The sequence below is a fragment of the Notamacropus eugenii genome, chromosome 4 (assembly GCF_028372415.1).
Source record: "Notamacropus eugenii isolate mMacEug1 chromosome 4, mMacEug1.pri_v2, whole genome shotgun sequence".
Taxonomy (NCBI): domain Eukaryota; kingdom Metazoa; phylum Chordata; class Mammalia; order Diprotodontia; family Macropodidae; genus Notamacropus; species Notamacropus eugenii.
Genome location: NC_092875.1, coordinates 200,165,557 through 200,182,376, shown reverse-complemented (window position 1 = coordinate 200,182,376; position 16,820 = coordinate 200,165,557). Strand labels below are relative to the sequence as shown.

Sequence of the window (16,820 nt, the reverse complement as noted above, 5' to 3'; positions counted from 1 at the left end):
ATGAATGAATATAGAAAAATATTAATGACTGTAATGAATGATGAATATGACAGATATAGAGAGGCCTCAAAAGGTCTACATGAACTGATACAGAGTGTAAGTAAGCAGAGCCAAGAAAATGACATACACAAGGACTTCACCAATGTAAATGGGAAGAACAATTCCATACATAAATAAAAAATGAATAAACAAAATTATAAAGATCAAGTATGACTCAAATGAACAAATCCTTCCCCCACCAACTTGATGTTTCATGGAGGTAGGAATTTCACTGACATTGCACATTGCGCAGGCTCTCAGACTTTTTCAGTGCATTGATAGTTCATGCTGAACTTTTCCTCTTCATTTTCTTTTTCTTTTTTGTCTTTTAAAAATATTTCATTGTATAAGATAGTTCTCTGAGAAGGGTGGAAGGAAGACTGACTGCCTAATTTTAGATAATCCTTGAGTTGCTGTGGCCAACAAATGCCTCTCTTGGTGGCACACTTCTTGGTGATGAGCTTCACCAAACTTATTTGGAGAGGCAGTCCTCATATGATCATAGATTAAGGGATAAAAGTGCTCTTAAAAGCCATTCAGGGTGTTGGCGGCCCAAGCGGAGGAACAGAAATGGCACTTCTCAAGGGGAAGGAAAAGAAGGAAGAGCAGGTCATCAGCCTTGGACCTCAAGTTGCAGAAGGAGAGAATGTGTTTGGTGTCTGCCATATCTTTGCTTTCTTCAGCAACACCCTTGTCCATGTGGCTGATTTCTCTGGCAAAGAAACTATCTGTCGAGTAACTGGTGGGATGAAGGTCAAGGCTGACAGAGATGAGTCTTCCCCCTATGCTGCTATGTTGGCTGCTCAGGATGTTGCCCAGAAATGTAAAGAACTAGGCATCACTGCCCTTCACATCAAACTTCGGGCCACAAGGGGAAATAGGACTAAGACCCCTGGCCCTGGTGCACAGTCAGCCCTGAGAGCCCTGGCACATTCTGGAATGAAGATCAGGCAGATTGAGGATGTCACTCCAATCCCCTCTGACAGTACTCACAGAAAGGGTGGTCACTGTCTGTGAATATTGTTTGCTGGATTATTTTTGTCAATAAAAAATGACACAATGGTCTGTTTGCCTCTGGCAAACTCTTCCTGGTGCTGTCTGCTTTGATGTATGTACACTTTTTGTCTCAAGGATTCTATTTGTCGCTTAGGACTCATGTCCTGGGCTTCTTATTAGGGAAAGAGGCTTATTAGCAGTAGCATTACTAACAAAAGGTGAAAAAAAAAGAACTGAGCAGTCAGGATTGCTTGACTGAAATCAGTGCTTTAGTACTACTTTCTGCCAGTTGGATTGTTAATTCCCAAATTATATTCTACATTGCTGACTATCATGATGAAAGTTGATCTTAATGTTGTTCAGTGTTTTTATGCTTTTCCTATACTAGGCTGTGAGTATTTTATACCTCCAACAAGCCAGAATAGGCTTCAATAAACATTTATTGTGATCATAGTAAAAAAAAAAAAAAGCTATCCAGCCTTCTTTTTATAAATGATGAACCTGAGGTTCATAGAGATTCAGTGACTTACTCAAAGTTCATTCACACAGTTAAGTGGCAGAGCTGGAATTTGAACTAAGGTCCTCTGACTCCAATTTTTGTGTCCTTTCCACCGTACCATGCTGCCTTTTTGGACAGTAGGCTTTTTCTTTTGTGTGCAACAAGTAGCTTGCGCTGCCTGAAGACCAAGTCTGTCATATTTTCACCAGATTCTCCAAGACTTTCTGAACATACCCTTAAGAGTTTGGGGAATGTCTCATTTATGCTATTGGCTCAAGCCCCCACCTGTTGGGTTGCCCTAATTTTAGGGATCCACATGCCCCAGGTACATTTAACCATTTAGCAATTGGGTTAGGTTTTTGAAGAAATATTTACTTCAAAAGTATAATGAGAACAAACATAGAAACATTTACCGCAACCCCTAGGTGGCATAATCCTTTCTAGATGACCTTGTTTTCTGGGAAAAGGAAGAAAACTAAATACACAGTTTAGCTCAGTTCTTATATAGCATTCATCTCAACAGGTTCCAAGTCCGAATCACCCCCCATCACCCCAGGCTTTTATCCCTAATAACTCCTTGACTTCTCAAGGCTTCCTTGCTGAGCTGGTGGCTATGTCAGCCCTGGGCTGCAACGTCACTTTAGCTTGAATTTGTGTGTCTGGAATTCCATTCCCCTTCCTTAGAACTAAAAAGAACAAATGAAGCAAAACCCAAGCCCCAAGTCTGTTTCTCAAGCCCACAAGACCTAAGGGAAAGGAAAAGCTATCTCATTTCCCATCCAGCTTGTTGCTGTTAATTATTTCCTATTTATCTCGTGTATATATAGCTTGCTTTGTATATATTTGTTTCCATGTTATTTTCCTCTACTAGATTCTTAGGTAAGTTTCTTGAAACTGTAAGAAGAGAGATTGTGCCTCAGTGAGGCAGATTTTTAAACACAGGCAGTTCTGGCTATATAGCCCAGGTAAAGTGGCTATTCTCAGCAATGTGGTAGGCCAAGGCAGAATGGCTCCTCTCAGAAGCATGTCCTTGGCCTTCCCCTTGCAGGGCCTCCATCTCGGCTGATCTGGGCATGTGCCAAAGCCCCATTACAAGTTTTTATTGATGCTTTTGTTTGATGCCCTGGTTACTTCCCAGTAATCTGTTCTCCCTCTGTTTCCAAAAAAAAAAGTTAAGTAAAACACAGTACCCATGTCTCTGTTTTTACATTTGTAATCAACACAATTCAATAAACATTCATTAAATACCTACTGTGTGTCAGGCACTGTTCAAAGCACTGGCAATACAGATAAGAGAGAGAAAGATAGTCTCTGCCATCAAGGCGGGGAAACATTCAACAAAAGGAAGTTGAAAATGGAGACTATTAGGGTGGAACCCAGCATTGGAGACATAATGCTCTGTGGAGTTGAAAGGAAGCAGAGCTGCTGATGGGAAATGGAAAGCTACCTGGAAAGTCCTGAGGCCTCTTTATAAAGGAAGGCTTTGGGAGGAGCTTATTGTTCTACCCTCCAGTTCTCCCATCAAAGGGGAGAGGTACCTGAGAGAGTTGAGTTGCTCCAGTCAAGTCCAAATCATCATGACCCCATTTGGGGCTTTCTTGGTAGAGATACTTGAGTGGTTTGCCATTTCCTTCTCCAGCTCATTTAACAGATGAAGAAACTGAGGCAAATAGAGTTAAGAAACTTGCCCAGGATCACACAGCTAATAAATGTCTAAGGCTAGATTTGAACTCAGGAAGATGAATCTTCCTGACCCCAGGTGTGGCACTCTATGGGAGTTTAGAAGGTGCTATAAATCAAAAACTGAGTTCATCTGCATAGTGATGAGATTTCAGATGAACATCTTATCCTGGAGGAGACATGATACTGATAGAAAAATCGTCTTCTGGAATCAATATTGAAGACCATAGTCTGTTACTGATCCAATACTTTAAGTCTTTTCGCAAAGAACTGGCTAGAATTGGTGCTCAATAGACAAAACCTAAAAGAACTAGGATCATTTCCCTACCACAGTGAGGTCATCTGAATAGGACTTTTGAGTATATAATTTTAGAACATGAAATGATCCCTATCCACTTATTTTCATCTTGTCTCTTAGGGTTTCTTTCTTCTGTTTTGCAGTAATCCAGCTTTGAGACTAGAGTGGTGAGTTTAGATTTTTTCAGAGTTCTATAACAATAGCAGAAATAGAATAGTTTATGTTAGCCTTTTGAACAAATAAAATGCAATAACGCATTTCCACCTAAAAATTATCCAGGAATTTAGTGGTGCTAATTTCTAAGTAAATGTACCATTTGTTGTTTTTGTTCATGTAAAATTTAATAAATGTTTGCCTATTTGAAGTTCAAATATTTTGTGTCTATGTTTCCCCCTCCTCCCTTTTATTAGAATCTTCCATTCCAAAAAATCCAGCACAGTATCACATCTCAAGATCACCAACCAGCTCCAGATAACTGTATCCTTAGTATGGTTGTGGGTCAGTTAAAGGTAAGGATTTTAAAAATCAATGCTACTTAATGCATGTAAGAAGAGTATTTGGTAAGTACAACATTTCATTACTGTTTCTCATTTCCTTATTATATTGTTGGCAATTCCTCTACACTTCCCTGAATCATTCCTTGATCTCAAAACTGACCTTGTTTTCATTATCCCTTTAAGTTCTTTCCTTGCCCATTAGCCTTGGTTTTTTTTTAAATTTCTCTTTGAATGACCAGATTACTTATGGTAGGTTACTAAACACCTCAATCTTGGGTGAAGTTACCTACTATTTATCACCATAGAATTTATCATTCATAGAATGATCTATCCTAGCTCTTTGGATACATCCTATCAAATCTTTTAGCTTTAATGTGCTAAATAATGATGTGAATCAAATGATGTCTAGGATGGAATAGAAGGGAAATTTACTAGACTTGGGCTTATTATTGAATAGAAATTGGACTGGGAATTGATATGTAAAATCAACCATAGCAGGAGAAAGAAAACCAAGACATCATGGGTTATTCAATTTTATGAAAGGAAATAAAGGAAAAATATAAATGGTTGGGGGAAAAACTGAGAGATAGAATATAAGAAACCTGAAGACTATTTAAGCACTATATTAAGGACTCACGAAAAATGTGTTATGACCAATTAACAATAGTCAAGAAGCTGTCTTAGTAAAAGGAAAAAGATTTCTTTCCCTTAAAAAAATTAAAATGTGATGTGAGAACAGGGAAGTCCCAGGGAAGTAGTCTAGATATAAACCAGATATCAGGAAAGTCAAAGAATACTTTGAAAAACAGCGTGCAACACTTTGACAATCCATGAGACAAATGTGTTTACAAATAAAAAGATGATTGCTGGTTTGGAAGAGTGAAATCGTCAGGTCTTTGAATGACGGTCAACTTTTCTGGGTAGAGAAGGTGCCAAACAGATAAGGATTAGAACAGCAAAAGATGTTATGTGTATATGACTTATAAGTAAATTATCTAAATTATTGGTAAAAAGGAAAGATTCTGAGTCAACAACTATAACTCAGTCAGGAACCTAGTAATTGTTGTAGATAATTTCCTGAGAACATTGACCACTATACTGTCAACAAGAGTCATCAAAATAAGTATAAAAAACATAATCTTGCCCATACTTAATAAATGTACGTCTGAAATATAATATTCTGTAATACTGCATTCTTTGTTACCATACTTCAGAAAAGCTAATGAAACTAATAAATGTACAAAATAGGATAAATGAAGCAATTGTGAAGATAGAATAGGGAGAAGAGGGTAGAAAATTGGTACTCCTCGTTCACCAAAGGTATGAGACATTCATATCTTTTCAAAGACTGTGGAAAGGGAAAGCATCACTATGAAATATGCTTCTGATGTATAGGCCCCCTCTATTGTAAAATTCACAGCAGAATTATGGAAGATTTCTGTCTTGATAAGCAAGAAGTATGTTATTAAGAAGGGATCTATGAGGAATATGTTTATTACAGTCTGATAGTGATGAACATTTAATTTCTACTGATGGTGATTGGATGCTACTTAAAACACTACATAAGCAGAGCCAAGAGAGCAATATATACAATGATTACAATTATGTGATAAATAAGACAACCATGAATTAAAATTAAAAGTCAATATTTCAAAATTAGGAAAAACATACATGGCTCAAAGGAGGAGATATGAGAAGTTATCTCCACCTCATCCTTTATGACTCTCTGGAAAGTTCATAAATGTACATTGCACATATTTTCAGACATTTTCAATGTATTGATCAGTGATGCTGATTTTTCCCTCTTTATCTCTATTTTTTGTTTTAAAATAGTGTTTGTTATATGGGCTGCCTTTCTGGGAGCATGAGAGGGAGGGAAAAGATACTTGGGAAATTGTGATGATGTAAAAAACGTCAATAAAAAGTTATTAACAAGAAAATACTTAAAATAAAAAGAACCAAATAACTTCCCCCCTTCTTTTTAAAAGGTAGATGAAGAACCTGTGATGGGATTCCACCAACTGTTTATTCTGAAGAATATGAATGACAAATGGATTTGCACTAATGATATTTTTAGACTGGCTTTGTACAACTTTGCTTGAGTATTTTGTATTCTTTCTACTCTCACACTTTCCCTACCCTGTTGTTCTTGGCTTGGTTCAGCTTATGGTAAAGAGGTAACATTGGATTTTTCTTTTAGTTTTGCTCTGCTATGTGTTGACAAATAAAAGAACATGGATGGCTATGTAAAACAATCAAAGGGCAACTTCAGGGAAAGGATGGAGAGTCCTGCATCAAAATTTTACGATACTGGGAAATTGACTCAAATAGGAGAAGCACCAAGGTGCTATCTTAGAAGAACAGATGCAAGCAAAATGTACCTTTTAGAAAAAATCCCTGTTTAGGGGACCACATTTTTACCTGTTGGAACTGAGGAAAAAATTCTTTCATACGCATGATTTAATAATAATAATGATAGATACTTCTTATTTTAAAGAAACTCTGGATTGGAAAACCCAATTCACTTCCTTAATGTCCCTGCTTTGTGTTCAGCCAAAAATTACTTAGCAATGCAGTTAATTCTAGGCAAGTTATTTTTGTAGCTGTACTCAGAACATCTGTGGGATGGTGGCTGACACAAAGTAGACTTTTGCGTGTCAGATATTAGAATATAGGAAATTGCTTTTTCACACAGATTTTATAATGTTTGTGTTACTGTTTCATCTAGCTGAATCCTGTTATCCTTACATTCTTAAATGTGTGAAGCTACAAATTTCAGTATATAACTTCAATGAACTAATGAACCAGAAAATTCTGGATATTAGGAATGATGAAATGCTAATATTTTTAAACACCATAAACAAAAGTAAACAATTTTTTTTACCTAGTCTACTATACTAAATGGGCAAAAAGTAGTGGCCAAGACACATGGGTTTATTTTTAATTGTAGAGGGATGGCAACGTCCCTGAGTTTGGTTATGTCATATTGGTTAGAATAATTGCCAAGTATTCAGTAGATTATGAGCACACCATGCTCCTGTACACCAACAGAAGGCATGAAGAGCCAGACTCTTTTGCTTTTTATTCTGGTTTATGAATTTTCTCTTGTGTGTTAAACATAAAAGAAAGTTCTATATATCAATTTTATATGTGAAAATTAACACAAGATATTAATTCATACTGGGAAAAGAATAGAGCAGCATATTCTATGTTTGGTTCCAATAGAAAGATCGTGGTGTCAAAACTGGAAGAGAATTTAAAGTCTAACATACCCAATTCCTTCATTTTATAGAGAAGTCACAGGCTCAGAAAAATTGCAACTTGCCTAATTATTGGCAGAGCTTGAATGTGTACATACATCTTCTGAGCCTGTAACCTTTCCATTCTCACCCTCTTTGTCTCCACTCCACTGCCAGCTGTCTTTCACTGTTCACAGATGCCTGTGGCATCCATCTTTCCAGTTGCACCTATACCTGAAGAAGAATCCTCTCCACAAATCTGTGACAAATACTTACCCAGATACCACTTGAAGACTTCCAGTGAAGGGAGCATTCTACAGATGTTCACTCTGCTGTTGAATCTCTCTGTTAGGAAGTTTTTCCTTACATTAAAGTTAAATCTGCCATTTTCATCTGTTTCTCTTAATTTTGTCCTCTGGAGCCCAGTAGAAGTTGAATCATTCCTACATGTGATGACCATTCAAATACCTAAAGACAAGTATTACATTCTCCCTTCTCACCATTCTTTTTGCCCTCTCTGGATTGTCCAGATTGTCTACCCTTCTAAAATATGAGATCCAGAACAATATGCTACTCCAAATGTAGTTTGACTAAGGCATAATTTTAAGAGCTTGCCACCTCCCTTGTTTTGGGTACTGTGCTTCTTCCCAAAGCACCCTATGGATAGCATTCATTTTTTTTTAGCTACTGTATTACACTGCTGTCTTAAATTGAGTTTGCAGTCCACTAAAAACCCCTACATCTTTCACATGAGTTGTTTTCCAACCATGCCTCCCCTATTTCATATTTTTGACCCATGGAAAGCTATTTTTTTTAACCCAAGTAAAGTTAGATTTACCTCAATTTAATCTTATTACATTTGCTACTCCCTCCCCACCCCCCTGCCATTTTACCCACTGAAATATTTCTGGTTCTTTATTCTCATTCAACATGCCAGCTATGCTTCATAGATTGAAGTCATTTCCAAATTTCATAAGCATGACATCTGTGCCTGTGTGCAATTCCTTGAGGAAAATGTTTAGTGGAATTGGGCTAAGGACAAATTCTTGAATCACTCTATTATATACCTACCTCTAGTTGACCCTAAGCTATTAATGAATATTCTCTGAGCGTGGCCATTCATCAAGTTCCAGATTCACCTAAGTGTTTTGTTGTTGTCTGATGTCTTTTAATCTGGAAGAAAGTGACCTTCTTGAGGACAGTAACTTCTTGTTGTTTTTTGTGTTGCCAGTACCCAGCACAATGCTTTATGTATGGTAAGTACTTGCTAAAATGATTATTGAATTAAATCTTGTCCTCAAAGATCTTTGTCTGTTGATGAACTATGTATACAATGTTCCTCTAACCTATCAATAGAATGACCCAATTGCAAAAAAAAAAAAGTTGACTTGACATCATTTTTCTTCATAAAGTCATGCTGACTCTTAGTGATTACCACTTCCCTTTCCAGATATTCACATCCTTTTCACAAAAGGTTCCATAAATTTGTCAGGAATCACAGTCAAGTTCCTTGTCTTATATATGGTTTTCATGTTCTTCTGTCTTTTGAAAATCAGAGTATTTGTCATAGGGTCATCCATTTAAAGCCTGAAGGGATGTTAAATATTACATTGTCTGGGGCAGGATTGGAACTGGTGTCTTCCAGACTCCAAGTTCACTGCACTGTCTATTAGACTACACTGTTCATTCTCCAGTTCAATGGCCCACCAATCAAATCTACCAGTTCTTTCAGTATCCTGGGATGTGTTAGGACTTGCTGATAACTTCATCAAGGACAAATAGTATACTCTCACTTTCTACCTACTTTGGAATTAATTTCCCTGTAGACAATATTATGCCCTGTCAGTCCAATTATTATCCTCCCAGGTAGAGGAAACAAAAGGTAAATAAAAACTGAGCAATCCAGTCTTGTTGCTGTTATCCATTATCATCATCCATCTTCCCCCAGTAGTTTTTTTCCTTCCCACCTCCAACATAGGCAGCCAGGTGATGCAATAGATAGAATGCTGGGTCTAGAACAAAAAGACATGAATTAGATTATAGCCTCAGATTACTTCCTAAATTGTATGACCCTGGGCAAGTCACTTAACCTCTGTCTGCCTCAGTTTCCTCAACTCTAAAATGAAGATAATAATAATAGTACCCACCTTACAGGGTTATAGTCAGGATCAAATGTGGTAATATTTATAGAGCACTTAGCACAGTGCTGTGTATTTTGTAGGTGCTTATTAAATGCTTATTTCCTTCCATTTTCCTTTTCATGGCTTTAAAAGCTCTTTATCTTTCCTTCACCTTCTTGACTGACTTCAGATTGTTTTAGGCATTGGGCACCTGATTTCTTTTGTGCCAAACTTGGATTACCTGTCCTATCTTCCCTTGTTACTTTTAAAAAAAAAAATGCAAGGTCCATCAGTGAGTTTGTGTGTCTACAATGATCTCTTTTGGGAAGTTCCCCTTAGGGAATGTCATATTTGACAAGATTTGGGAGGCTTTCCATCATGCCCTAGATATGTGCCCTAGGAATATGGCAGACCTTTGATTTTTTAAGTTTCACTGTCAAACAGCCCCCTCACTATTCTTCAACAAATTGTCTCTTATTCCTCTGACCATTATTAGGTGAGCTTGTGGGACTTAAGGATCCACGTAATTTTTCCATGCACAGAAAACTACTCCCTCTTAGAAGAAAGAATATCATAAACTATTACTTAACTCAGAGTATTGAATGATTGTCCCTTCTACCTTTAATTGGCAACGAGTGCATGTCTGCTATGTCCTAATGCAAACGGAACTGTTCCATAAGGACAAATCCAATTTAGATCTGATTATCCGTTGTAATTCTCTTTCCTTCCCACTTAGCTGGTGAATGGGAAAAAGCTTCAAGACTTAACCATACCAAATTTGTGTACCTGTGGAGATACCTATTGCTTTTTACACACATGCATTGTGATTATAATATACTTTATATACAGTAAGCAAAGAAGAACCTTACTACTTTATACTCATTATAATCATCATCATATACATCTATCTCATAAAGATATTCAAAATCATAATTTTAGAGTTGGAATGCACTGTATGAAACTGACTACATATTTGTGCTGAATTTAACAAGCTAGAGTTGCGAACTAATAATATGCTTTCTATATATCTCTATATCTGATTATCTGGTTAGGCACCTGTTCTTTTTCCTTGATTGTCATAATCTGCATGTGTTAAGTTAAACAAATTGGTAACCTGCATCATAGTGAAAACTCACAAATATGCTGATACAGCCCTTTATGGTTAAGGGAATTGAGACAATATGATGAGCTATTATATAAAACAAGAAAAGGCCACACGTAAGTGGTATACATGGCTTCTTGTCTTTTCACCCCCTACCTCTAAGAGTGGAAGTTAAAGGTAACTTGGATACTTGTTTGCAAGTTTGACCTGCTAATTGTTGTAGCCTTTGTAAGCTCCAGAGGGGCAGGGACCATATCTTATCTAAACTTTGTATCTTTCCTAGCACTTGGCATTATAGTAAGGGCTCAATATTTGTTGAATGAAACACTGAAAATGTGAATATTTGGGGGCACATGTTCTCTAAAAGTTCTTAGAAATGTCTGTTTTTAGGGTGGGGGGCGGAGGGTTGAAGATATTCCTAACAGTTATCAAAGATTGTGCATCAAAGACTTGGAAATGACAATTTGTTTATTAAAACATTTCATTCTGATAAACCCACAAAATCACCTGCATTTTTGTATACTTTTAATAGTAAGAGAAATACCCCTTCATGGTAATATAAATATCAGTGGTATTGACTTGAAAAGGCATGCAGAAGACCTATTAAAAGACAATATCAAACTGATTTTGACAGAAGACAAGAAAGAACTGAACAGATAAAGGAATATTCCTTGCTTGGTGTGGGGTTGAGCAAAGTTAAAATGTTAACACTACCAAACTTACCTTACAGATTTATGGCAATACCATTCAAAATACCAATGGGTTTTTCACAAAATTAATAATTTAAAACTTCACATGGAATTAGGTAAGAACATTTTAAAATATATAGACATACATGGGAAAGAAAGTTGGTGAAAATGATCATTGTTAGATCATGAATTGTTCTAAAAAGCAATAATTATAAAACTTTGGTACTGGAAAAAGAGTTGGAGAAATGGGTAAATGGAACAGAGCAAGAGCCCAGAAATAGATCAATGTATATAAAAGGTTATTATTTGATAAGCCCATACTTGAAGAAGCATTAAGGAATGGAATAACCACTTATAATAAAAACTGCTGGGAAAACTGAGTAGCTATACAGCAAAAAAAAAAAAAAATGGGTTTGTACCCAAACCTCAGAGCATACTTAGCAATAAATTCTTAAAAAGATGAGTGATTTTGTTGCAATCTGGGTAAATTGCGTCCCATTTCCCTTCATTGAGGAGATGGGACATAGAAATATGATAATGTGTATGTGTATGTTCATCCTTCATTGCCAAAGACATCAGAGAAATGATGACATGACACGCACTTGACTTTGTTTTGAGTGAGGGCTGTGCAGGTCACCAGCCTCACTTCTCCTCCAGAACCTCTGAATCCAGTGACCAGATACTCATCAGGATGACTGGAGATGACCCAGGATGAGGCAATTGGAGTTAAATGACTTGCCCAAGGTCACACAGCTAGTGGATGTCAAGTGTCTGAGGTGAGATTTGAACTCAGGTCCTCCTGACTCCTGCACTGGTGCTCTATCTACTGCACCACCTAGCTGCCCCTATAATGATAATAATAATGATAATAAAACATCTGTATAAAATGTACTATATGCCAGGCACTGTACTGAGTGCTTCACAATTATTATTTTATTTTCACAATAATTTTCTAAGAAAGAAAATTTAGCACAACCTATGTTGTTCTTATTAACCTATTCATGGTTGGCATAATTCAAGATGCCTGGGGTCTGCTTATCTTAGAATGGTGCATTTTTAAGAGATTCCATCTCTTTGTATCCTGAAGTACTAAAATATTTATCCAATTAATTACTCAGAATCAGCCTGTAGTTCTGTACTAGGTTGGTTTCCTGTAACTCAAATGTGCCACTTTTAACTTTCAGAATTTTTTTTTGAAGTTTCAGGTAACAGTGAGGCACATTGGGTCCATATCTTTTTTAAAAAGTATTTATGAAACATAAGTTCATCCATCATTAATAAGAATGTGGGGCTCTGTCCTTTAATACCCCTGTTTGAACTGGCAGAGATCTAATTTTTTTCATCATAAAGCTAAGAAACTTGAATAGTAGAGTTATCTCAACTGCAAAGAGGTAGGACATTTTTATCAATCAGACCAAATTATTAGAGATAAAATTTGTGGATTTAATTGCATAGAGTAAGATTTTGCACAACAAAAAGAATTTCTCTAATAGGACAACAGACTAAGGACATGAATAAACATTTTTCTTTTTTTACTAATGACATTTTTACATTATGTTCATTTCCAAATATGTCCCTTCCCCCTACTCAGTGAGCCTTCCTTTGCAATGACAATTTAAAAAACAAATGGAAAAAAAGTAGTTCATCAAAAACAGCACATTATCCTTATCAACCAATATAGTCAATATTTCATACCCACAATTTGCCATATCTGCACCACATTTGTACCTCTGCAAATCTCTGGGCCCCAACTTGGTCGTCATTATACAGTATTCAGTTCTGAGGAGGAGTTTTTGAAAAAAAAAAGAAATAATCGTTAATAATCACATAACAAGATACTATAGTTTTATTACTTTAGGAAACTGTAGGTGATAAAATTCCCACTATCAATGCAGATCAACAACTGTTCTGTAACTTAGAGTCTTTGTTGCTTGAGAGGTTAAATTATTTGCCCACGGTCACATTATTTACTATAGGTTAGAAATTGGACTCAACTTTTGTTTGGCCTTGCTGATTCTCTAGCTGCTATATTCTGCTGTCTCTCAAGATATAGAAATTTCCTAATATTTTCCCTAATATATATCCAACACCCAAAGATACCCATTAGAATAACAAAAATACTCCTCAAATAATGAAATTCCACATTGGCAGGACTTCACCGAAATCAAGAAATATTTTATGTTAATGTTGGAACTATAGAATGGTGTAGGCATTTTGGAGACTAAGACTGCAGTATATAATAAGAGTCACAAAGCTGGTGCCTTTAAACCCAGTGATTACATGGCTAAGAGATTGTATGATATGTCCAAAGGAAATAAAGTCTTTTTGTACAAAAAAATATTGATTTATAATGCCAGAAAAAAAGAAAAGGAAACAAGCTATATTCAAAAACTTGGGCATGGCTAAATAAATTATAGGATATTAATGTAATGGAATAGAATGATACCATAGAAACCATAAATATGAAACCTATGAAGAATGTGGAAAGGCTTATGTAAAGTGAAATTTAAAGTTGAAATTATCACTAGAATTGTGTGTGTGTGTGTGTGTATTCTAAAACTATATTTTTTAAAAGAAGAAGAAAGGCAAGGATAGTGTAAGTTTACCTTTTTCTCCCTCATTTTTTGTTTCATTTGATTCTACCTTTTAAAGGGCTGGTAGTTTTATATAATATTTTATTCATTATTTTACATGTTTATGTGATTTTTGTTTGTGGTTATTAATTTTATAATAAATGTTTTTAAGTTGTTCCATGTAATAAGACTGAAAAAGTTATGCGTAAGTCATATGTAAAGTAAGTGTGGCTTTGTAGAGGTGTATATATGCCTTAGTCAACATTCTTCCCTTTAATATTAAACCCAGGAATATGAATCTTCTAATAATTACCTATGTTATCAGAATAGAGTGTCTTGCCCTTCTTTATGTGAATTACTATGTTTCCTTTTAATTATTCCTCAACTCAAAGAAATAAGATGAAGCATTTCACATCTATGATTCTAGACACAGTGAAAGTGCATATTCAGACAGCTGGAATGGGACTGCAATTTTTCATTTACTTTTTTTTTCTGACTGATGTTTTCACATATATAGCTTCTAGCTCCCACTATCAAATCTCATGTACCACTTTCCATATGAAACCTTTTTGGTGCCCTCAACTGCCAGTACCCTCTGTCTAGAAAATTACCTTATATTTATTCTCTTTCTCTTTAATTTGCATATACTTCTAAATGTCCTCATTTTCTCCTCCATTAGAATATATACTCTTTGTGTGTAAGTATTGGGTCATTCATTGTACTTGTATCTCCAATGCCTCCAACAGTTCCCACTATATAGTATGCACCTAATAAATCCTTGTTGACACAATATGCAATACAATGCACATACACATCCTTCATGTATACAATTAGATCTTCATTAGAAAGATATAGACACCAAGTAGAACCTTGTTATGCCCTTCACTTTCAACTTGACTTTACCTACTGCAAGGTAAACTTCAGTACTAGATCATGTACCACAAAGGTATTATAATTGTGATTTTATTGGTATATTGAACTTCCAGTTGAGCAAAATCCCCTTAACAACCCAAATTGGCATTTTTCTCTCAAATTGAAATATTTTTGAATTGCCAGGACACCGAGGAATTAAGTTACTTGCCCAGGGTTATAAGTCAGTATTTGTCAGAGGCAGGGTTTGCACCTATTTCTCCCTGTCTTTAAGGCCAGTTTATAAGAATAGGACTTTTTTTTAAGTACTCCAAGGATGGTTCACACATCCTGAGTTTATCTGACCATCTGTGTTTTATTGTCTTCAGAACTGATTTAGACATAGCACAATATTTTTGGAATATCATCATAGCCCTTCAAAAAATAGTAAAACATTACACTTCTTGTTTCATGTATTATGCAACAATTCTTGCATCTTTATATTTGGTATTAAGTGAACTTATGCCTCCTCCATTTAAATCTTTTTGAGTTTTTTGTTCTTGAGAATGAATTTTAATCCTACAAGCCCAGTGACTTTTCAAACATGCTTCTAAACTAGATGCTGCCTAACTCAACTATATTTCTAACCTGTTTTTATCACTCAAGCCTTCACTGGATTTCTCATCTAACCTGTTTGTAACTTTGATATCTTCTTTTCCTTCCTTCTTGCCAAGAATAACCCTTTTGCAAACTTATATCCAATGTGTTATGGATCCTTGGGCCATTTCTTTACATAAAGAGAAAAGAGCTGTCTGATGAGAGACTAGGATGAAACTGTATGCAAAATAATAACCTTCCTTTTAGACTTCAGGAAAGAGTTTCAGGCTAGCCCAGAGAAAGTGATACCTTAGTAGTAGTAAGTCAAGTCTCAAGATAAGGAGAGGCAAAGGGTAAGAGATTTAGGATAAATGCAAGTGGATGAGGATGGATAGTTGGATAAAAGGAATAAAAAGAGAAAATGTGAAAAGAAAAAGATCATTTTCTTTTGCTCACCAAGGTGTCTTTGAATGAATTTGGGGGCTACACTTATATAGAATTGAAGCCAGAAATAAGCCCATGTCTTTTGGATCCATTATCCTACATAACACTGCTTTAACCACATAAAATAGAATCAGCTACATTTTAAAATGAAGTGGTTAAAATGTGATTTTTAAAAAATTAATGAAATTCATTTTCTATCCTTTCCCAATTAAATAACAAAAACAAAAAATAAAATGAAAACTTTTGTAACAAATATGCATAACCAAGTGAAGCACATTCTTCCATTGGCCATGTCCAAAAATATTTATCTCATGCTGAATTTTAAGACCGTCCCCATTCTCTCATGAAGTATGAGTTTTGATGTCTTTGGTCCTGTGGAATCATGGTTTGTCACTGCACTGATAAGAGTTCTGGTCTTTCAAATTTGGTTTCCTTTGAATATTGCCCTTGTATAAGTTGTTCTCCTGTTTCTGCTCACTTCACTCTGCATAGAGTTCTTCCTTCTCTTTCCCTCTGAAATGTCTATATCATCATTTGTTATGGCACATCAACATTCCATTTAATTGACACACCATAATATATTTAAACCATTTCCCAATAGATGGACACTCCTTTAATTTTCTTCTTAGTACAATGGCTGCTATAAATATTTGTGTACATATAGGTCTTTTCCCTCTTTCTTTGAATCCTCTTGGGATATACAGGCCCAGGAATGACATCACTGGATACAAGAATATGAGTAACAAAGTAATGATTTGGGAGGTATGGTTCCAAATTGAATTCCAAAATGGCTGGACCCAATTCACAGTTCTATCAATGGTGATTGTTTTGCAGTCTCGTCAACATTTGTCATTTTCTTCTTTTTTCATCTTTGCCAATCTGGGGAGGTGCTAAGTGGAATCTCAGAATTGCTTGAATTTGCATTTCTCTAATTACTAGCAATTTGGAGCATTTTTTATATGACTGTTGATAGCTGAGATTTCTTCCTTTGAAAATTGCCTATTCATATCCTTTGACCATTTATCTATTGGGAAATGACTCATTCTTATAAATTTGTATCAGTTCCTTATATATCTTGGAAATGAGAACTTTATCAGAGAAATTTGCTGCAATAAAATTTTCCCAGTAACTATTTTTCTTTTAATTTTAACCACACTTGCTTTGCTAGTGTATATACTTTAAAATTTTAAGTGATCAT

General features: G+C 35.7%; 2 protein-coding genes across 6 annotated transcripts in view; both read left to right on the top strand.

Annotated features, from left to right (window-relative positions):
- Positions 1–7,638, top strand: part of LOC140500928 (nuclear transport factor 2-like) — a 28,426-nt gene extending 20,788 nt beyond the window's left edge. For all 5 annotated transcript variants that reach the window (XM_072604010.1, XM_072604014.1, XM_072604012.1 and 2 more), the window contains exons 4-5: positions 3,923–4,021; positions 5,998–7,638. In XM_072604010.1, coding sequence (XP_072460111.1) covers positions 3,923–4,021; positions 5,998–6,111 — 213 coding nt within the window. In that variant the 3' untranslated portion in view covers positions 6,112–7,638. The remainder of the gene's footprint in view (positions 1–3,922; positions 4,022–5,997) is intronic.
- LOC140500927 (small ribosomal subunit protein uS11-like) lies at positions 566–1,498 on the top strand. Its single transcript, XM_072604008.1, has one exon. The coding sequence runs from the start codon at positions 610–612 to the stop codon at positions 1,054–1,056; it is 447 nt and encodes a 148-aa protein (XP_072460109.1). The 5' UTR covers positions 566–609; the 3' UTR covers positions 1,057–1,498.
- Positions 7,639–16,820: the final 9,182 nt, after the last annotated feature.